At 41.4% G+C, this 23,608-nt stretch overlaps 1 protein-coding gene across 1 annotated transcript in view; it reads right to left on the reverse strand.

The window, feature by feature from the left end:
• cfap46 (cilia and flagella associated protein 46) overlaps window positions 1-23,608 on the reverse strand; it is a 219,984-nt gene that overhangs the window by 48,728 nt on the left and 147,648 nt on the right. The window contains exons 43-46 of the mRNA XM_072557677.1: window positions 23,322-23,501; window positions 14,469-14,636; window positions 11,754-11,851; window positions 8,412-8,485 (exon numbers count right to left, since the gene is read on the reverse strand). Of these exons, the coding sequence (XP_072413778.1) occupies window positions 8,412-8,485; window positions 11,754-11,851; window positions 14,469-14,636; window positions 23,322-23,501 (520 nt within the window). The remainder of the gene's footprint in view (window positions 1-8,411; window positions 8,486-11,753; window positions 11,852-14,468; window positions 14,637-23,321; window positions 23,502-23,608) is intronic.

Consider the following 23,608-nt stretch of genomic DNA (forward strand, 5'->3'; position numbering starts at 1 on the left):
GCCTATTTGGACAATCAGTTGAAAAGGTGGAGGCTTGAAACAGAACAGGCTGTGGAAGGTAGTCAGCTGCTGACCACGATGTTTCGGACTGCTATTGCTGAGGCAAAGCCTTCTCAAGTCAAAGCTAAGTTGGAGGAGGGAGTGTGTCTGACATCCATGGCCCACCAGGAGTTCAGAGAACACATAGTCCATGTGGTCGAAAGATACTGGAAAACATAAAGGAGCTGGCTGACAGTAGGAGGAGGTGCAATGGAAGTTGACACTGCTGCAGCTCAGAAACTTAAAAAGAAAGAACAAGGGAGAAGCAAGACAATGTTGCCAGTGACAACTGGGCTGATCGGCGCTACTGTGATGAATAATATGCCTGTCCAGGGAGCACCCTCTAACGCCACCTGGCAAGGGCCTGAAAACCCCATGCCGGTAATAAATATTTTTGGAGGGGCTTTTCCACAAGTACCATACCAAGGGCAAAACAAACTTAATCAACTGCCGAGACAGAACTGGGGTCTCCAAGGACAGGGACGAGGAGATGGCGGGGCCAAGGGGTATGGAGAGAAGTCAGATTCAGAAAAGATCACGAATAGTGCATTGGGGGTGTTATCTACCAGGCCATTTTAGAAGAAATTGCCCATATCGGACCTGGCCCTCCTGGTCCCAGAGTGGACCTATGAGTAAGGAATATCCAGCTGTCCTGCCACAAAATCCCTGCAGGGGCCCAATGGGCCTGTTAATCCGTATAGGGTGTGTTGAGGGTGTCCAGGGAACCCGAGTAGGAAGAGACAGCACCCTGTAATTATGTACAGGAGGCTGAACAGGATCCTGTTTTACAGGTTAGTGTAGAAGGACGGTTGATGCCTATGATGATAGATACTGGAGCTACCTATGTTTGCTTCCAACCTCAGTATGCCTCCCACCTTCCTATACTGGGTAAATCTATTAGGACCGTAGTGTTCTCGGGTAGACCGCAGTTGAGTAGGCTTACAGTTTCAGTACGGTTACAAATGGATAGTTAACTGGTCATTTTGCCTTTATTAGTCTCTAAGGGGACACCACTTAATTTGCTAGGTAGGGATGCTTTATTGCAGTTAGAATTAAAATTGGGATGTACACATGAGGGGTTTAGTGTACGTAGAGCGACTTCTCAGTTGCAGGAAGCCAGGTAGGCCAATGTATATTGGATAGGCAACATAGATGGTTATATTTGGGAAACTTGGGGAAAATGGAGGACAGCTGCTTAAGCTTTACTGCCTTTGGCTGAGCAACCTTAGTCTGAGCTGCATTGTACAGTGATTTTTTTTGACAAGATTTGGAGTAAAGTCTTAGGGGAGTGGTGGCAGTGTGAGATTGTCAACCTGCAGCATTTACAGAGTGAAGCTGTCGTGATAAGGGGCTTCTGGAAGAGCAATGAGGATTCTGTACAACATTGTCAGTAGCTGGTCAAGTTGACAACCGCATTGATGAAGCATCATTGATGACTATACAGTGTCGGACACATAAGGAAGGTGGTGATTTGGTTGTTAAGGGTAATCAGGCAGCAGATGAAGCAGATGGACTGGCTTGTGTGCGTGCTTCGGCTGTCATTGCACTCCAGGTTTGTTTAGATCTGGAGCCAATCATAGTTGACACCATTGTGATACAAGGTGAAGCGACCTTTAAAGGCAAGGTTCGTGAACTGTGGATGACAGGAGAAATCGCACAACTAGCCAAGAGGAAAAGGGAAGCGCATGTAAGGGCCAGGCAACAAAGAACAGAACAGGCTTTGAAGGAATATCGGGAGATTAGGACCAATCTTAAATGAAGAATCAAATGGGCTAAAAGGAGCCCTCTCAGATATCTTTGTAGCATCCATAATCACAGGTGGGGTGCCAAAGGACTGGAGGGTTGTTCGCGCTGTCCCCCCTGTACAAGAAGGGTAGTAAGGATATTCCGGGTAACTACAGACCAGTGAGCCTAATGTCAGTGGTGGAAAAGTTGCTGGAGAAGGCACTGAGGGATAGGATCTATTTATATTTGGTAAAGAGTGTACTTATCAGTGATAGGCAACATGGTTTTGTTCGAGGGAGATTGTGCTTTACCAATTTAATAGAGTTATTCAAGGAAGTGACCAAGTTGATAGATGAAGTAAGGGCTGTAGTTGTCATATACATGGACTTTAGTAAAGCGTTTGATAAGGTTCCCCATGGTAAACTAATGGAGAAAGTGAAGTCACATGGTGTACAGGGTGTTCTAGCTAGGTGGATAAAGAACTGGTTGAGCAACAGGAGACAGTAGCAGTTGAAGGGAGTTTCCCGAAATGGAGAAAGGTGACCAGTGGTATTCCACAGGGATCAGTGCTGGGGCCACTGTTTGTGATATACATAAATGATCTGGAAGAGGGTACTGTTGGTCTGATCAGTAAGTTTGCAGATGACATGAAGTAGTAGAAAGCATAGGGGACTATCAAAGAATACAGGAGGATATAGATAGACTGGAGAGTTGGACGGAAAAGCGGCAGATGGAGTTCAATCCAGGCAAATGTGAAGTGATGCATTTTGGGAAGTCTAGAGTGAACTATACTGTAAGCAGAAGAGCCTTGGGAAATGTTGATGAGCAGAGAGATCTGGGAGTTTAGGTCCATTGTACCCTGGATAGAGTGGTCAAGAAGGCATTTGGTATGCTTGCCTTCATTGGACGGGGTATTGAGTATAAGAGCTGGCAGGCCAAGTTAAAATTGTACAAGACATTGGTTCAGCTGAATTTAGAATACTGTGTACAGTTCTGTTTGCCACTTTACCAAAAAGATGTGAACGCTTTGGAGAGAGTGCAGACAAGGTTTACAAGGATGTTGCCTGGTATGGCAGGTGCTGATTATATAGAATAGGTTAGGATTGTTTTCATTAGAAAAAAAGGAGATTGAGGGGGGGACCTGATTGAGGTCTACAAAAGCATGAAGGGTATGGACATGTTTAGACAGTGGATTTGGATTGACTCGGGCTTACAAGGCCGGAGGGCCTGTGCTAGACTGTAAATTTTCTTTGCTCTTGGCTGGGTGGGGGGGGGAGGGGGGGGGGGGTGGAGAGGTAGGCATAACCAGGAAGGCCTGTGGTGCACAGAAGAAGGTTTGTGGATGGCACCTACCCATTTGTTGACCATTCTCACCTCGGCAGCACATGGGTTGGATCACTGTGCGAGAGGGGAAGTGCCGAGGTAAATAGAAATGGATGGCTTTTGGTCACCTTACTCGTATGGTTCAGTGGGTTATATATTATTGCAATATGATATCTGTTTTCAAAGTAATGTCAGAAAAGGGGATAGCAACCCCTGCAGGACATATACCTGTATCTGATGGGCCATTTAAGCATTTGGTGATCAACTGTGCAGACATGATAAGGACAGTGAGAAAAAAGGGATATCTGTTGGTGGTCATTGACAGGTTTAGTAGATGGGCAGAAGTGACCCTGTTGAAAGATTCAGGGGCAGGCGCAGTGGTAACGCTTTAAACGGCTGAAGTTATTCCATGGTTTGGCCTACCATCGGAGATCAGTTCGGGTAATGGGTCTGTCTTTATCCAGATGGTGGCTAAATTGGTGCTGCAGACTTGGCAGATTAAGCAAAGGTTTGGTTGTGTGCATCATCCCCAGTCCCAGGTTATGATGGAATGGATTAACAGTACTTTGAAAGCTAAGCGGAGTAAGATTTGTGCAAGCTCCAATCTTAACTGGGTTGATGCGCTGCACTAACTGAGCTACCATATGCAAACTAACTTGGTGCTGCATGAAATGCTTACCGGTAGACCCATGCCAGTGCCCAAGTGGAGGGGTCCATATGAGGGACCTAGCTTGGAACAACTGGAACTTGAACTTAAGCAATACACGCAACAGCTAACTATGATACATGAGTCTATCCACACACAGGAAAAACTGAGGGAGCCAGTGTCTGGTAACAGGAAGGGGACTATTGGTGGACCTGGCAGATCTCGCTTGCACGTGCCACTGCCCTATCATAACCGACTCTGCACCGCCCTAAACGGGAGTATGTCCTTGGTCCAGTAATACACATCCTTGGTATTGGTTAGCCAAGGAGTGTCTCCAATATGTTTTGGGCCAGGAGTGACATTGCCGCGGGCTGGGAGTCACTTATCCCTGACATTGGGATTTGCACGAATGCTGGGTGGATTAATTATATCTGTTACGACCAGCAGCAATTTATTTATTAATCTGCTGATGCCCTCTCTTCATTGGGTGAGTAATTGGATGCGTCTGGTCGGGTGGCATGGTGGACTCAGCAGGCCTTGGGCTAGTTGGATGGTGTTTTGGGCAGATCAAGGGCTTGGTTTGCTACATTTGGGATTGTTGCAGGTTTTGTATTGCTTGTTGTTGTCTTAGTCTTTTGCTGTGCTCTTCCTCTTGTTAAGTCTTTTTTTTTAAAGTGTGTCCTGCTGTGCGACGGATCCCTGTTGTTCCAGTGGACTCTGGCCCAGTCCCCTCTTCCACTGCAGGTTCGCTGCTCTGCTTCAATAATCTGATGTCTGCTGTGGTGCTGAAGCCTTGTTTTGATGGAGATGCCTGACTTGCATGTGTTGCGTGCACGTTTAGATTGTGTGGGGTCTTTGGGTCTTTTTTCCTGTTCTTGTTATTGTGGGATGGGTTTTTGGCCTGTGACTCCAGGTGTGGAGAGAGAATCCTTTGAGGTTTGGACCCTGGAAATTGTTATTGCCCGCTTTTGGGGCTCTGTCGATAGATGTGGCCTTTGGGTGTTCACCTCCTTGGATTGTTTCTCTGTGTGAGACCTGTTGGTCTGAGATGAGCTAATGCTGAAGATGATGGTGTTATAATGTGATCGGTTAAATGTGCTGGAGGGAACCAGTGTGGCAGATGATGATTAACTTAGAAAGGCAAAGCAAGCCAGTATGATTGGGTATGCTAATGCTTTCAGATAAGCACGGGAAGAATACCTGTATAAATTGCAGGAGAACAAAGAGATTGTGGGGAGTCAGGAAGACATTTTGCTGGCTCCCACAACTTTGATTTTGCAAGATTAAAGTTTAATTTCGTGAAGGATTTTCTGCATCTGCTGGTGATTTTTTTAAATAGAGCATTGAGTGATTCTTCCACAACACCAGCATTCCATCCAGACCCACCCCATCCCTCTAATCCTGCATTCCCCATGGCTAGTCCACCTATCTTGCACATCCCTGAACACTATGGACAATTTAGCTTGGCTAATCCACCTAATGTGTGCATCTTTGGACTGTGAGAAGAAACCAGAGCATCCCAAGGAAACCCATGCAAACACAGGGAGAAAAGGCAAACTCCACACAGTCACCCAAGTGTGGAATTGAACACAGGTCACTGGCACTATGAGGCAGCAGTGCTAACTACTGATCTCCGTGCTGCCCTACATTGTTAATGTATTATGTGAATATTTGAGGTCTTCACACTGATCCCGCAAAACTTCACCAATCATTATATGCCATCCTGAAAAAAAACCTTTATCCCCACACTCTGCCTTCTGCCAGTCAGCCAATCCTCTATCCACACCAGTCCCTCACCCCTAATACCATGGCCTATTATCTTATTTAGCAGCCTCTTGTGAGGCATCTTTTCAGGGGCCTTCTATAAATCCAAATAGATCACATCCACTGGTTCTCCATTGTCTAACTTGCTTGTTAACTTCTCAATGACTCCCTAATCTGTTTTTCTCACTGAAATGGACAACTTCACACTTAGCAACATTATAAAATGCACCTGCTACAAAGTGCCCACGCACTTAACTTGTCTATATCATGTTTATATCCTGTTCACCACTCACAACACCACCTAGCTTTGTGTCTTCAGCAAATTTTAAAGTATCATATTTGATTTCCTCGTCCAAATCATTGATCTTTATTGTGAATAACTGGGGTTTAAGCACTGAATTTTCTGGTTCCCCAGTGCCGCCTTACTCTGTTTCTATTTCCTGTCTGCTAACCAATTCTCAATCTATGTGGTCATATTACTCCCAAACACATGCACTTTCTTTTTATTCTATGTTTGTTGAGCTTTCAATATTTTTTTCAAAGGTTTTAATTAGATTACTTATAGTGTGGAAACAGGCCCTTCGGCCCAACAACTCCACTCCGACCCTCCAAAGAGTAACCCACCCAGACCCATTGCCCTACATTTACCCCTTCACCTAACATTATGGGCAATTTAGCATGGCCAATTCACCTGACCTGCACATTTTTGGACTGTAGGAGGAAACCGGAGCACTCGGAGGAAACCCACGCAGACACGGGGAGAATGTCTGCAAACTCCACACAGACAGTTGCCTGAGGTGGGAATTAAACCCGGGTCTCTGGCACTGTGAAGCAACAGTGCTAACCACATCCACTGGTTCTCTCTTATCCATTCTACTAGTTATGTCCTTAAAAAGTCCTGAATGCTTGTCAAACATAATTTCCCTTTCATAAATCACTTTTGACTTTTTCTAATCCCATTGATATTTTCTAAGTGCCTCATTATCACATCCTTTTAAGTAGATTCTAACATTTTCCCTATTAGTGATGTCAGGTTAACTGATCTATAATTCCTTATTTTTCCCTAAACCCCACATCCTTCAGCTTTATTAAATAATGAGGTTACATTTGCCACCTTTCAATTTTCCAGGACTGTTCAAGAATCCGCAGAATTTTCAAAGGTGACAAGCAACTCATCTACAATTCCATGGTCATGTCCTTTAGTACTCTGGGATGTAGATGACCAGGTCCTGGTGATATATCAGTTTCAATCCCATTAATTTCTCTAGCACTATTTTTAAAAAAGCACTATCAAATTTCATTCAATCCTTCTTCAAAATTCAACCTTTGGTTCCCTACAATTTCTGTGAAGGACTCTGCCACGTTCGTGTTCTCTGGTATAGAAACTCCTGTAGTGGACATAACAGATCTACATTTATCTCCACTAATCGTTCTCTTTTTAAATACTGATTAAAGCTTTTACACTTGTAAGTTTACTCTCATATTCTAAGTTTGCCCTTTTCTCAGCACTTTTCTCTCTTCCATGTGCTCTTCCACTCAGCAAATCTTTGTAAATTTGTTCCCTTGCCTCCACTATGTAGTTCAGTGGCCTCTATAAGGATCTGAAGGATCAAAGCTTCCCAAAAATACTAGGCAACACAACTGCCCTAGAGCAATCTTGGCAAATGTTGCCTCATCCAATGTTAACTATAACATTTTGTTTTTGAGCATAACGGTTTTTTTTCCAGTATGTGCTACATGTACATTTTTTGCACAGCCACACAAGCTCAATGTTTGTTTCATAAAAAAGGCCCAAGCAGTGCCTTTCCAGCTGCTACCTGTTCATGTTTATACTCAGATTAACAGAAATGCTGGTATTGCCACCTTCTTCATAGGTAGAACATCATTAAACATTTCCCTCACAGGAAGTTCACAGATAGTCCAGATGATATCTAAGTTATTACACCAAAAACATCAGATAGTGATATTTTATTTATTTTTGCTATCAGCATATGAAAGCAGCAGAAGGATGAAATGGTGATATCTGGAAGGCATAATCGAGAGTGAGAATTTCAAATTTAGCATCCAGGGAGATGAAGACACAGTCACCAATTATGGAGCAATATACATCATGGATTTATATTAGGCCAGATTTAAATAAACACAGAGATCTCAGAGGGCTTTAGAACTTAGGAAGATGAAGTCAGAGTGATTTGAAATCAAGCATGAGAATCAATAATTAATTAAATTTCACAAAAGTTCCTCGGGTGAGGAATGTTATACAATTGCTTCTCTGTTAAGCTATCTTTTTCATTTTAAGCTATTATCCTAGTGCTATCCTTCCATGACATGAAAATGCTTAACAATTCATTTTAGACCTTGGACTTTACATTCAGACGGGTAGAATGGTTTCAGAGACAAAGGATTTGAGCTACATGGTTAGATACGAGAAGCTAATTCCCAATTGTCTCAAAGAACTTGAGCGGAGATTTGAAAGAGACATGCAAGGTTATGACACGTTCACTAAGACATGCAAGGAAAGCATTATCCTATGAGTCAATAGCACTAGGATTAAATGACATAGATTAAAGATTCTGGGCAAGAGATACAGGTGGCAAAGCACATTACCATAAAGCAAGTGAGATCATGACTTGGAGCTTGTTGTCTACAAAAGCTGGTTCAAACCGAGTTGATCATTGTATCCAAAAGGAAACTGGAAGTGGACTTGGAAGGAGTTAAATGTACAGGCCATGGGGGTAGAGTGAGGAAATGGAACTGATTAGATTTGTCTACAAATAATGGGTTTAGATTTGACAGGCTGTTTCTGTGTAATAACTCTATGAATAAATAACATTTCAAAGTGCAAATATTACAATTTCATATTAACAAAAAACAACAGATATCATTTCAGAACATTAACAGTGAATTAGCTTACTTTGACTGCCTTTGCCCTTTTTCTCAATGGTTCTTGATTTTGGTTTCTCAAGAAGTGCTCCATATAGCATGGATCTGTAAGAGACCGCTATATTAGTAAGTTTTCATCTTCCCAAGAAACTACATTATAGAGAGCTTGATATGGCTGTCACTTTTCACACATCTCTCTACTGGGTCAATTGAACGAGCTAGTTCCTGATTAAAGTTATCAACCTTTATCTTCTATTACACAAGTCAAAATTACTTGAAAAAGAAAAGACTTGGACTTATACAGCACTGTTCACAACCTCCAGATATCTCAAATGCAATTATATATCCAATTAAGCATAGCTGAAGTGTAAGATAAAGGTGGTGTTGCTATAGTCCCAAAGAACCATAAGACTGCTCTTTCAAGAGAGAGAGAGATGATTGGTGGCGTGTTTAAGCTGTGGGTCACCACTTCATTATTGTGTGATGTCTGAAATGCAATAGAAAAAGTGAGGACTGCAGATGCTGGAGATCAAAGTCGAGAGTGTGGTGCTGGAAAAGCACAGCGGGTCAGGCAGCATCCGAGGAGCAGGAAAATCAACATCTTGGGCATAAGCCCTTCATCAGGAATGAGGCTTGTGGGCCGGGGTTGGGGGGGTAGGTCAGAGACAAGTGGGAGGGGGGTTGGGGTTGGTCGGGGGGTGGGGTGGAGAAAAGGTAGCTGAGAAAGCAATAGGTAGGTGAGGGAGAAGGTGATAGATCAGGGGGAGAGGTGGGAGCAGGTAGATGGGAAAGGTGATGGACAGATCAGGACGGCAGTGCCGAGTTGGAGGCTTGGGACTGGGATAATGTGTGGGGGGGGGAGGAAATGAGAAAACTGTTGAAATCCACATTCATCCTGTGTGGTTGCAAGGTCCCAAGGCGGAATATGAGTCGTTCTTCCTCCAGGCGTCGGGTTGTTAGGGTCTGGCAATGGAGGAGGCTCAGGACCTGCATGTCCTTGACAGAGTGGGAGGGGGAATTGAAGTGTTCAGCCACAGGGTGGTGGGGTTGGTGGATGTGGGTGTCCCAGGGATGCTCTCTGAAATGATCCGCAAGAAGGCATCCTGTCTCACCGATGTAAAGGAGACCACACCGGGTGCAACGGAAACAGTAGATGACATTGGTAGAGGTCTAGGTAAATTTCTGTCAAATGTGGAAGGATCCTTTGGGCCATTTGATGGAAGTGAGGGGAGTGGTGTAGGCGCAGGTTTTGCAATTCTTGCAGTGGCAGGGGAAGGTGCCAGAAGTGGGATGTGGGCTGGTGGGGGAGTGGACCTGACAAGGGAGTCGTGGAGGGAATGGTCTCTTCGGAATGCTGATAGGGAAATATATATCTCTGGTGGTGGCGTCCGTTTGGAGGTGATGGAAGTGGTGGAGGGTGATGCGATGTATGTAGAGGTTGGTGGGGTGGAAGGTGAGGAGGAGGGGGGTTCTGTCCTTGTTGTGTTGGGAGGGGTGGGGTTCAAGGGCAGTGGTATGGGAAGTGGAGGAGATGCACTGGAGGGCATTGTCAACTACATGGAAAGGGAAATTGCAATCTTAGAAGAAGGAGACCATCTGGGATTTTCTAAGTTGGAATTGGTCATCCTGGGAACAGATGCGGCAGAGGCGAAGGAATTGGGATGATGTTTTTACAGGAGGTAGGTGGGAGGAGGTGTAGTCTAAGTAGCTGTGGGAGTCAGTGGGCATGTAGTAGCCAATTTTGCACACAGCAATCCAGAGGTTCCACAAACAGCATTGTCATAAGGATTAGATAATATAATTTTGGAAGTTAATCAAGAGATAAATATTACTGGGGTTATTCTGCTGCAATTCTTCATAATAGCTCCATGCAATCTCTTTGCACTTGTCTAAGCAGAAAACAGGGCCTTACTGAATTTTTCATTTGAATGGTGGCACCCCTTACAGTAATCCTCAACCTTGACTTCTTGTGCTTATTTCCTTGAGTGAGAATTGAACTCAGAAGCATTTGACTTAGCGATCAGTTTGTTACTACCTGGGTCATTGATGGCAGAAAATTTCAAACATTTGGAAACAATATGTAGCTTTAAAAATGTAATGGTCTTAATTTGGACAATGTGCTTGTCTGTTTGTGGGCCCCATTCTTTATTATTTCCATGAACAGAAAAAAGAGCATCACTTCCCAAAATCCATCTCAGTTTCTCTTTTCTATTTTCCAAAAGAGTGTTCCCAAGTTTTCCAAATGCCTATTCAACAGCAAACTGGATGAGCAGAAATCTCTCTTAACCTCAATAGCAATAAAAACATTGCCATGAATTTTTAGCTCATGGCAACACCTTTGCTTCTGATATTGATTCCAGGAATTCAACAGATAACAGAATACCTGGATAAGAGTGTAGAGGCATCAAAATCAAAGGTGAAGTATCTTAAAGAATTACAGAACCTTTTTCAAATCTATCTCATTACTAAAACCTCTTTGTTCTATCAATAGAATTGTTCTACCTTCTCTCATTTTGTTCCCTCAAATGGTTCATTTTACACGATGACATTTGTTCAACAAGTACACCCTTGCCCTCTTGAATGAAGTCATCTCTGGAATCCAGAAATGGGGAAGAGTACAAGACCAGGATTTTCAAATTGGTAACATTACTTTCAATAATCAGTCTGAAATTTCCCAACTGGCTGTCAATTCAAAGAGTTTCATGAAGGGTTTCTTTCCTTTTAACCCAGCTGCAGATCCCAGGACAGCACTTTGAAGTAGTGGGAGGGGAGGGAAAAATAAAATATGACAAGTGTGCATGGGTGGTACAAATGGCCCTTAAATGTGCATAAAATCTGACATTTGTAAACGTATATTCATTTTACATGGTCGGTTGTGTGAATGAACTGGTAAACTGCATTTGCAATTGGGATTTAACAAGGAATGCTTGTCTCTCCAGTATCAATATATTTACACAGTCAATGAATGATAATAAGACCATAAAACCATAAGAAATAGGAACAGGAGTAGGCCATTCAGCCCCTCAAGCCTATTTCACCATTGAATAGGATCATGGCTGATCCAACCTCCTTTATGTCCACATCTCTACCCTGTCAGATAAAAGACTGTGGGCCTCCTGCATTCTCTTTTCATTTTGAGGGGCCTTTTGTTGGAAACTCAGTGTTGGGAGGTATGCTCACATGGCTGGATGTTGCTGCTTGTCCTGGGCTTCTAAACATGTGCTCCTTAATTAAAATAAAAATCATAGCAGATTTCCTTTCAGTTTTAAGATATTATTTCAGCAAAATACATGCCTAGAAACAGAATATAGAACTCCTCTTCCATAATAATCAAAAGAGAACATTGAAATAAAGATATAAGTGCTTTGTTTACCTGTCTTCAGAATGCTGAAGAATAAATACATTAAAGTTAGAAGGAAATTCACTCAGGAAACTAAGGTGCTGTAGCTGAACAGTGACATTCTTCCAAGCCTATAAAGAGTTGAGGAAACAAAACATGAAACTACCATTGCTTTTTGTTTTGACAGGCGAGATTGTGCTTGTCTAGCTGGTGATTAGAGGTTGCTGAAGTACAGATTACTAGTCAACATAATAGATAAGACTGTTGATTTCTTATGATGTGACATCCCACTAAACTCCATGATCAATCATTATAATTTACAATGATTTCCAATAGTGTGATTTAAAAAATATTCACTTTTGCTTTTAAATTTTTTTTCCAATTGAATTGAATATTTTAAGCAAAGGACCAGCACCTATTGTAGCACTGCTCTGAGACAGATGTAGCTCATAGGTACTGCACAGCACGTTATATCTATCAATGATTAGGTCATACCTTGGTTGAATCAGGCACTCAAATTTGTATGTCGATCATTTAACAACTGGGCTGAAAGACGTTACTATTATTATCTGTAAACAGCCCAAGTTGTCAATACAGAGGGGGAAATATCTGACAGTGAATCTGTACTTTTAACATCTTTCCATTTTGTGTATCACTTATTGATATTCCTGCATTTTCCAAACAACATTTAGTCTACTTTCATTGCTTTTTCTGGAAAGTAGGCAGATGTACCTTTTTGCTCATTAAATGTCTCCTTTCTCTTTTCACTGAGGCTTTTCATTCTGCATTACTCTCCGGGACATGTCCACTACCAATTCATTGTTTATTAACTGGGGATAGCTAACTTAATCAATATTTTTCCAACCAACATACACAGATATCATATATACATATAGACCATACTTAGCTGACAATGTATTACAGTAATAAGGACAAATATATAAATGCTTTGCTTACACTTCTTCAGAAGGCTGAAGAACAATTACATTCAATTTAGAAGGAAATGGCCCTTTTGCTTTTCTCCTTCTTATATCACGGATGTCTCAAGCTAAACTTACCATCACCCCAGTTGAAAGCAGTTAATTTACTATATAGATCAATGGCCAACTGTCGGATCTTTTTGTCATATAGAGTTCATGTGAATATAGAATAAACATTTCTTGAAGAGAGGTAGAGTTAGGCAACAAATGTGGGCTAACCAATTATGCTAACATCCCACGAAAGAATAAAGACATTTGGCCCTGGATTAGTCTATTGATTGAGTTAAAGAATCATACAAAATCTTGAATAGTTGTTAACTATTATTAGGAATTTACAATGTCTTGTTCTGTTTATGAGGATGAATCAGTGGTAGTGATCACAATTTTGAATTTTATTACCAGCTACATAATCATGACATCTCGCTCAGACATGCTTAAATGGGAGCCATTTTGGATGACCTTGATATCTAGACTTGAGTGAAAGGAGAGGAGCAGAGGAAATATCAGCTAGGAATCTAACTACCTACTGAAACCTGCAAGTGATGGGTTGAATGAAGGCTAAAGACCTCTGAACAAAACGCCAAAAATAGATGTCCTCAAAAAAAAGGGAAAAGTGAAGCACAATTGGAGAAAAAAAGTGATTTTTTTCTATTCAATGGCATTAAAACAGCAAAATTGTTGCTTTTCTTTCAATTTGTTCAATTTCTTTAAGTGACAACTGTAATTAGCAGAAACATAACTTAACAAGTGATAGAATTCAGCCCTGTTGAAATAACAAAGATTCCCTTTGATATTCTGAATTATAAACCTTAAAATTTGGTAATTTTCAGACATTAAAAGCCACTAATAATGTGGACAACAACATGCTTTACAAGCGAGAAATTTCCATTCGCCATTGTAGGAAAGCAAAATAGGCGCCGAACAGGCCTGTGTCTGATACAGGCATTGGGCACTTTTCTGATATGTGAAGTCCGCTGCACAGAACTAAATTGATCTGAACACCACTGGCACCAGGTTGGTGGTATTCAGCTCCACACACTCCCAAACCAATGATTGTTAAAATGACAACTGCTGTATGCCACCAAAAAGATTAATTTTAAAATTATGAACCTGCATATTGAGCCAAGGGAGCAGGCGTGTTCCTCCATAGGCCACCTTGATCACAATCTTGGTTGCCCCTCACAATTGTCCTCCCCTCCCCAGTTGCTGTTCCCAATTGCCTTCCTTTTCTAGTTTGGACTCTTCTCAGTTACTCTCTCTTTCCTGCTGCACCACTCTACGGCCCCAAATCAACTTCTCTTTTTCATCAAGCATTTACCTGAGGAAAGTTGGGAATCCTCTATTCTGTGGTTGAAGACCATTTTTGTGTGTGAGGTTTTAAGCAAATGTAATTCAACTGATGTTTTTCAATTTTTAGCAATTAGGCAGGAACCAATGACTGATGACAGTATAAAAGGACAGTTTGAATATTCCAAAGGAGGGGATGAATGTATCAAATTTTCTGAGTTGTTTTCCTGATTGACACTGGGGCTTAAACTCTAACGAATGAAGAACCAAATGAGAACACTATAGAAGAATGACTAAAAATAAAGCAAAAATAATAGTTAATAAAATTATTTTAATAAGAAAACAAACATTTTGAAGAAATAGCCAGACTGATAGAAATAAAACTGCTACCCCTTTCACCTTAGCTCTAAGACATGCATGCATCAGAGCATTAGAAAATGGCAGATGCCATTTAAGAAGTGACAACTTTCAGGCACTGTACCTTAAATTTTGTTTTAAGTCTTTCATTAACTGTCTTGAGCATATTTTTCATGGTTCCATCTTCTTGCAGTCTTTGTTGAAGATGTGCAAGTGCTGCAAGCTGGGAACTGCTGGTGTCAAATCCTGCTTTCATCAAGACATCTTTCATTATCATTGAAGCCGTGCAGCTCTGGAACAAGTTCACAAGCATGTTAAATCCTTTGAACAAATTTTCAGAACCCTTTAAAAACTGGATCCTAATTATGCTGCCAGCATTTTGCAGATTTCTTTATTTTTTATGTGATTCACCTAACAATCTTTATGTTAGACACATGAAACAGTTAAAGAAGGCAGCTCACCACCACCTTCTCTCAGGCAATTAGAAATGGACAATAAATGCTGACCTAGCCAGCAATGTTCGTATCCAGTGAATGAATATAACTTGTTAGTAATGCATTATCATTGACGTTCTCAACTAGGAGCAATAGACACCACAGAGCTTGTTAAGTTGTAAACTCATCAACTATAAGAAAAAATTATTTACACTAGATCAGCAGCACATAAAGATAAACATAAGGAGGTTATAATTTCTATTTAAATAAAACATAAATCTTTGTTATCCATAGTATTAGCCTTAGGAGTCATTGCTGGAAGAGTATTCAAATACCCCATGGAGGGATACAGATGGACAAGAGAGCTCACCAATGCTGTATTGAAAAGGGACAATGATTTTCTGAGATTTACCACAAATCCTGATATTCTCATGTAGTCAGAGTTTAATTTAGTTCCATAGCTAGAAGTACAAAGGGCAAATTATTGAATATACATCTCAGATATCCTTGAGAACAATCAGCAGCATTCATAAACTGAAAGGAATTTCCTCCCATCAATGTGCTGCTGATATGTGACAGCTGACGCCAAATCCTGAAAGTGTGGGCTTGCATTTGGGGTTGCTTTTATGACTCAAACAATCTCAATCACTTTCAGGTGCCATTACTATTTGCTCTCCATGCATAACTGCAATATGGGGATGGGGGGGGGAATCCTCAAAAATCCTCGTGACACTTGTACAGATTCCACAAAATCCAACAGAGGAGAGGTACAATGTCTCCTGCAACTCAACCAGGTTAGCAGTAGAACAGACCATCGGATTGCTGAAGACCAGGTTCCAATGCATGCACCATCAGGCAGTGCACTGCTTTCCATGTCAGAAAGGGTCTCTCAAGATCATTGTGGACTGCTGTGCCCTATCCAATGCAGCACTGTGAAGAGGTGAAAAAATATCAGCTGGGGAGATAGAAAAGCCAGATTTATTCGAAGATGAAGTTGAAAAGGTCAGAAAAATCTGAGACCCTCAGTGAATCTTGATTTCAGCCAGAGTGCGGCTTGTGAAAGCCTGTTTGATTTGCATGCTGAAATATCACTGTGGACGTATCACCACATTTGGGGCACTTTGACTAGACTAACTTTAGACCCAAGAGTTCTGGCACCATGTTTATATTTGCTGCTACTCCAAGGTTTCACAATAAATTGTGTGCACATAATCCCACATCAGCCATCATTGAGTTTCAATTATGCATCAAGCCCTTAAAACTTGTTGCATTTCAAAAGTCCCTAACAATAAGACAATTCAACACACATTTACTCACAAACCTACCATAGCATGGAATGCTTGGACATTTGTGCCATCTTTGTTCAATTTGAAGGTTTTTCACTTGCATTTTCAATCACTACACCTGGTGCAATCCTGGCATTGACAGTTTAGTGGAGGCAGCTGGCAAAGCATTAAGCCGCATTGTTTAATATGACTGTGGTGGGTGTCCTCTGGTGGTCCAAGGACTGTAGGGCACCGATCAGCTGAGGACAGTCTGCATATGTACTCTCTTGGGTTGAACTACTGGACGCATTGAGGTCACTGGCAGGATAGGAAGCGGTTGTAATTTGTCCTGTGATGTCAGATATGAGTCCTGATTGATGGGATTGTTGGTGAGTGAGGGATGGGCATGTCATTATTTGGGTTACTACAGTGGTTCAGACACTGTCATGGATCAGACCAACTCCACCTCACCTTCCCCCCCCCCCACCCAAGATATTTTAAGAAGTTAGCCGAGACCCTAACTTTTTCACATTTTAAATGCAAGTGTAATGTGCTGTGTTCCAGATGAAATTTGATTGGTCAAACTACTCGATGTTAAACTAAATACAATTTATTTAAATACTATAGTTAAAAGACCACTGAAGAAAGCAGAATTTAGAATAATTTAATTCTATTGGAAAACCTACAAAATAATAGATACAGTAACCATGACTAATTAACTGTTCCAATGTGGTAACATCCCACAAACACACCCCTTGGCAAAAAGGAAAATTCAGAATAATAGATTTGTCATACAGATAACCTAGCAGCAAAGAGAAACCCCAGTTTGTAGCTGTAACTAAGAGAAAGGATAATTTCTACTTCTTCAAGCCCACAGCAGCAACAAAGGTATAATCTCAAAGGTATAAAACCTGGTCTGAGAGAGCTGGCCACATCCAGCCAGGCTGCTGCTCTTGTTCCAACTTTTAAAAAAAAACCAAGGCCTCACAAGCTGTTTACCTCTGGTTTGGTAGACAACATATCTAGGCAAAAGTGAGGGCTGCAGATTCTGGCAATCTCCAGCATTCCTCCATTCCTGATGAAGGGCATTTGCCTGAAACATCGATTTTCCTGCTCCTTGGATGCTGCCTGACCTGCTGTGCGTTTCCAGCACTACTCTGATCTAAACCCCATGCTCAACACATCTGCCTCACAACCCCTCTTTTAAAAAACCAGAACAAAATAACCTCTCAAAGCCATTGCATTAGTGACCTCAGACTAAGCCCCACTCTCTGCAATTGGATCCTCAGTTTCCTGACCCACAGGCCACAATCAGTGAAGGTTGGGGACAATATTTCACCCTCACTAAACACTCAATACTGGAGCCCACCCCTCCCCCCCCCCCCCGAGGTGCATATTCAGCCCCCTACTGTACTCACTGCATACCCATGACTGCATTGCCAAATACCAGATTAATGCCATCTGCAACTTCACAGATGACACCACCATAGTCAGTCGAATCTCAAATGGCTACAACCCAGACTACAGATGGGAGGTGGCAGACCTGGAAAAATGGTGCACTGGGAACAACCTAGCTCTCAGTGCTGGCAAAACCAATGAACTCATTATTGACTTTCGGTGGGATGTTACTCATGCCCCCCTACTCATTAACAGTACAGAGATGGAACAAGTAGAGAGTGTCAAGCTCCTGGGAGTAGTAATCCATAACAAGTTTTCTTGGACGCTTCATGTGGACGCACTGGTTGCAATGGCCCAACAAGAGCTCTTCTTCCTCAGGCAGCTGAGGAAATTTGGCATGATGGCGAATACCCTTACCAACTTTTATAAATGTGCCATCGAGAGCATTCTGTCTGTATGTATCACTACCTGGTATGGCAACTACACCATTCAACATCGGAGATGGTTACAGGGAGTGGTGAACTCGGCCCATCAATCACAAAGGCCAACCTCCCATCTACAGAATGCATCTACCAGGCCCGCTGTCAAGGAAAGGCCACCAGCTTTCTCAAAGATCCATCCCACCCTGGCAATGTTTTTCTACAACCTCTACCATCGGGGAGAAGGTACAGAAACCTTAACAAGCTGGTTTCAAAACAGTTTCTACCCTACTGTTAGAATACTAAATTGACTTACAAACTCTTAACATTCGCCTGTACCTGTGTTTTTGTTTTTGCCACTGTTTACCTATTATTTACTTATCTATGCTACTTAACTCTGCGATCTGCCTGTATTGCTTGCAAGATGAAGCTTTTCACAAGAATTGAATTAAATTCAATTCAATTCAATTCAGTTCAACTGGACAATTAATCCACTGGTGCAGGCTAATGTTTGGGGACAGGGGCTCAAATTATGACACAGATTTAAATACAATTAATTTAATCTGGAAGCAAGCAAAGAACTGCTGATGCTGAAGATATGAAACAAAAACAGAAACTGCTGCCAAAACTCAGTAGGTCTGGCAGCATCTGTGAAAGAATTAACATTTCAAGTCGGGTGACTCTTCATTAGAGCTGTTAGCAGCGAGGAACACATGGTTTTTATACTGAAGTAGTAGTCCTGGTCAGCTATCCATAACCTTCTTGTTTATCTACCCCTTTCATGTCTCTTTCTTTCTCTCTCTCTCTCTGGGCTCCATCTCCACATATCTGCTCACCTCTCCCCTTACCTTGCCTCCCCAAACTTTTTCTTCAGTATAAATACCATAATTTCCTTGCTGTTACCAGTGCTGATGTCACATTGCTGACCTCGAAAAGTTAAATCTGTTTTCTTCCCAAAGATTCTGCCAGACCTGCTGAGTATTGTCAGCAGTTTCTGTTTTTATAATAAAACCTAGAACAGTAATCTATGCTCAGCAGTGGTCACCATGAAATTATCACTGTTTGTGGTAAGAACCCATCTGCCTGTTAATATTCTTGAGGGAAGGGAAATGGTCATCCAGCTTCTCTGTCACTTCAGATTCACAGCAATGTGCTTGAGTCTTACCTATTTTCTGAAATGACCTATCAGACAATTGAATTCAAGTACAATTAAGGACAATTAAGAAAAGGCAACAAAAACAGCCTAGCTGGTGACATCCAAGTTTCATTAAATTAATTAGTTAATTAATTAAGCTGTATTTGCAGTCAGTGGTGCAATACCATGCTTGGGCATTTGAAGGTGCTTTTATTGACTTTCACAACTTGTGTGAGCTAATCAATCTCCTTGCAGCACTGTACTGCAGAATGGAACAGTCAGATGGGCAAAAGTAGTCTAGATGAGAAATTCATACTGTTTCCAGGATAGTTTCTTCAAACAACATGCTCTGGAGACGACTTGAGAGAACGCTGTACTCAAGCTGGTACACTACTTCCAAGTGAAGGCATTCCTAGGTAGCAGACACCATGGTATGACTGAATTTTACACAAGTTTCAGGGAGACAAGAGTGCATCTGAGACAAACATTTTAACATTTAAATGAGGGAATTACAGGGGTATGAAAGTAGAACTGGCTAAAAGGAAATGGCAATTTAGGTTAAAGAATAATTCAATAGAGATGCAGTGGCAGATATTTCAGCAAATATTTCAAAATAGATACATTCCAAACAGTAAGAAAATTATGTTTGCTATCTTCCAATCTAATGGGACCATCCCTGAACCAATTTTATATTGAAAATTAAACCAATATATCAAATAATTCACTAGCCACTTCCTTTAGAACCATAGGATGAAGTCCATCGGATGTGGGCACTTACCGGCAATTTACTCAATGCCAATTTACTGCTGGATGTGATCTTTCTCGCTCTCTACTTTCCATTTCCTGATTTATCACTGCTGCTGGGAAGTTTGTATCCTTGTAAAAACTGATGCAAAATGCTTATTCAATTTGTTTGCTATTTTTACTTTCAAATATTAATCCTTCCTGCTCACTTTCTACAGAACTGATGCCATTTTGTGAAGTCTATTCTTGAAATAGTTATAGAAATTCTTATTGTGTATTTTATATTTCAAGATCATTTCCTCTTATACCCTACTTTTCCTCTCTGGTTTTGTAAGGTACCACACCAATAGTAACATGAATGGGGGAGCATATTTTTATGGAAAGAAGATTGGCTAGCTAGCAGGAAGCAGAAGGTAGGTATTAACTTTTTGTTCAGATTGCACTGCACAACGATGTGCCACAGAAATTGACACTGGGAAGTAAACAGTTCACAGTTTGCCTGAATGACTTTGATTAAGGGACTGAAGGTATTGTTGCCAAATCTGCTGATGACACAAAGATAAGTAGGAAAGTAAAACCTGAAGTGGATATAAGGAGGCGATGAAGAAATTTTGGCAGGTTAGGTGAGTAGGCAAAGATTTGTCAAATAGAGGATAATATGCAAAACTATGAAATTGGCCATTTTGACAGAAACAATAAAAAAGAAGCATCTTACTGAATGGTGAGAGTTTGCTGAGGCAGAGGGATTGGAGAGGGTGAGCTGTTGTAAGAGATGAGTGTGCAAGTACAGCAAGTAATTGTAAGTCTAATAGAATATATCAACTATCACAACAGGAGTTGAATACAAAAGTAGGGAGATCATGCTTCAATTGTACAGAGCACTGGTGAGACTGCATATGGAGGCTCTCCACTAATACAAATCTTATATATCGAAAGTTGCAAGTGTGCTGGAGGCTGGTCAGTTTATGAGTTGAATACCTGGAATGGGAAGGCTTGTCTTACGAGGAAAGGTTGGACAGGCTAGGCTTGTATCTGCTAGAATTTAGAAGAATAAGTGCTATCTTGACTAAAACACATACGATCATGGCATCTTGACAGGATAGATATAGATAGAATGTTTACTCATTTGAGAGAACCTAGAAATTGGGGGGTGGGGGGAAACACTATTTAAAAATCAGCATCATGCATTTAAAACACAAATGAGGTGGAATTTCTTCTCACAAATGTTAAGATTCTTTCAAACACTCTTCTTGAAAAGGATGTGGAAGCAAAGCCCTTGAATATTTTTAAGGCAGCGGCACATAGATTTTGTCAAAGAAAGGGTGAAAGATTAACAGGGATGGCAATAAGGTGGATGGAACAATCAGATAATTTTATTGAATAGCAGAACAGGATTTAGGGTCTGAGTGGCCTACTCCTGCTCCTAATTCATATCTTCATATATACATTGTGTTCACTCCTGAGGCTTGACTCCTCATATTGACATCCATGGTTGTATGCTCCAACTGCCTCTCAACTATGGGTCAGGAAGATCTCTTGGCCCTCTGTAGATATATGACATTTCTCTTATTTTGCACCATCTTCGCAAAGTCCTCCAGCTATGTCCGAAACCTTGGAGACTACTCTCAACCATGTTGTGCCATTAAACAAAGCTCCCAAGGTCATATTCAATTCACTTAGGACTTCAAAGTTTGTGAGAAGATTTGTAGCTCGGGTGCTCGTTGTTGTGGTTCTGTTCGCCGAGTTGGGAATTTGTGTTGCAGACGTTTAGTCCCCTGTCTAGGTGACATCCTCAGTGCTTGGGAACCCTCCTCGAAGCGCTTCTGTGATGTTTCCTCCGGCATTTATAGTGGTTTGTCTCTGCCGCTTCCGGTTGTCAGTTCCAGCTGTCCGCTGCAGTGGCCAGTATATTGGCCGGTACACCTATACAATGTATTCACCAAAAACGGATACCCCCGCAATTTCATCAACAGATGCTGAAGGGAAAGACAACGGAATGAGGACATGCCACAACCCAAAGGACTAGCCAAACTACTATACATCAAGAACATTTCTGAACTGACAGCCAGACTACTGCGACCACTAGGACTCATAACAGCACACAAACCAACAGCCACTCTCAGACAACAACTCACCAGGACCCGATACCCAGCATGAGCAAAACCAATGTAGTGTACAAAATCCCATGCAAGAACTGCACAAAACACTACATAGGACAAACAGGAAGACAGCTAACGATCTGTATCCATGAACACCAACTAGCCACAAAATGACACGACCAGCTATCCTTAGTAGCCACACACGCAGATGACAAGCAACATGCGTTTGACTGGGACAACACTACTATTATAGGACAAGCCAAACAGAGAACAGCCAGGGAATTCCTCGAGGCCTGGCACTCATCCACAGATTCTATCAACAAACACATCGACCTGGACCCAATATACCGGCCACTGCAACGGACAGCTGGAACTGACAACCGGAAGCGGCAGAAACAAACCACTATAAATGCCGGAGGAAACATCACAGAAGCGCTTCACAGGAGGCTCCCAAGCACTGAGGATATCACCTAGACAGGGGACGAAACGTCTGCAACACAAATTCCCAGCTCAGCGAACAGAACCACAATTACTTAGGACTTGCTGACACTCCAGCCATAGTGCATCTCCCCTTTAAGAAGTGCAGGTTAACTTTAACTAGTGCTAGCCACTTAGATCACAAAACCTTGGTCAGGTACTCAGTTAAGGATCAGCGAGGTTTGTGCTGTCTGGACAATCAGCATGGGTTAATTCTGCCTTACGACTCTTGCACCCAACATCTAGGCCTTTGAAATTTAGCCCCATATCATTCAAAATTTATGTTTCTGAATTAAGTTTCCACATTTATCATATTTCAGCTATTTTGTAGACATATATATTTTCAATTAAAAATAAAGACATGAACTGGAAAATAATTATATTTGAATGATAAATTGCAATGAAACAAATGACAAAAGGTAGCTCGTCATTAACTCTATTCCTTTGAATGAATCACGTAATGAAAATATAATTCCACATGCCTTAATCCCTTGAAGGTCAGTTAATACAGATCCACCTATCTATAGTCATTATTTGCTCTCTGTCTTTTTACAGACCTATTATAGTTGTAAAGTAACTTCTTCCAAATAGCATGATGGTATACTTCTAGTCCCACAAATTTTGAAATAACTAATCAATATCTACAAAGCAAACAAATGCCTTTGTAGCAGATACTGACATTGTAAGGACTGGAGGAGTATGTAGACCTGGAGTTAAACTCTTAAGTTTAATCAGGGATGGAAATTTCTCGTTGTTTTTGAGACGAGCACAATGATAAGTTTGATTTTCAGAACTAACTTGTTCCATATCTTTCAACTACTGGCTTAAGTGACTGATAATGAAGAAGTTCAAATTGATAATCATCTTTAAAAAGAAACAAATACACCTGAGCAGTTTCACTGATGAAACCTATTTCACAATTTCATGTTATGTATACAGTATCTCTATTCATCTATTCTGTTAGACAGGGTCAACAGAAAGCCAAACTTGCAATAAATTACCATACCTGATGTAGTGCTAAGTACTGAGTTGCTGAAACTGGATCAAATTGGCCAAAACATTCAACCATGTCAAGACTGGCTGCTGCTAAAATCTGAGTAAGCTGGTTGTTTAATGCCAGGTTCATGGACTGGATCAAAACTTCACTGGCATGAGCCAAGTAGACCCGAGCTATTGCTCGTTCCTTCTATAAAATGAACAGAAATTAACATGAGTTAACAAATACTAACTTATTCTGCCATAAATGTCCTTTTGAAAGTTTTACAAAACCTTATAATGCAGCAAAAGAATTTT

The sequence above is a fragment of the Chiloscyllium punctatum genome, chromosome 38 (assembly GCF_047496795.1).
Source record: "Chiloscyllium punctatum isolate Juve2018m chromosome 38, sChiPun1.3, whole genome shotgun sequence".
Classification (NCBI taxonomy): Eukaryota; Metazoa; Chordata; class Chondrichthyes; order Orectolobiformes; family Hemiscylliidae; genus Chiloscyllium; species Chiloscyllium punctatum.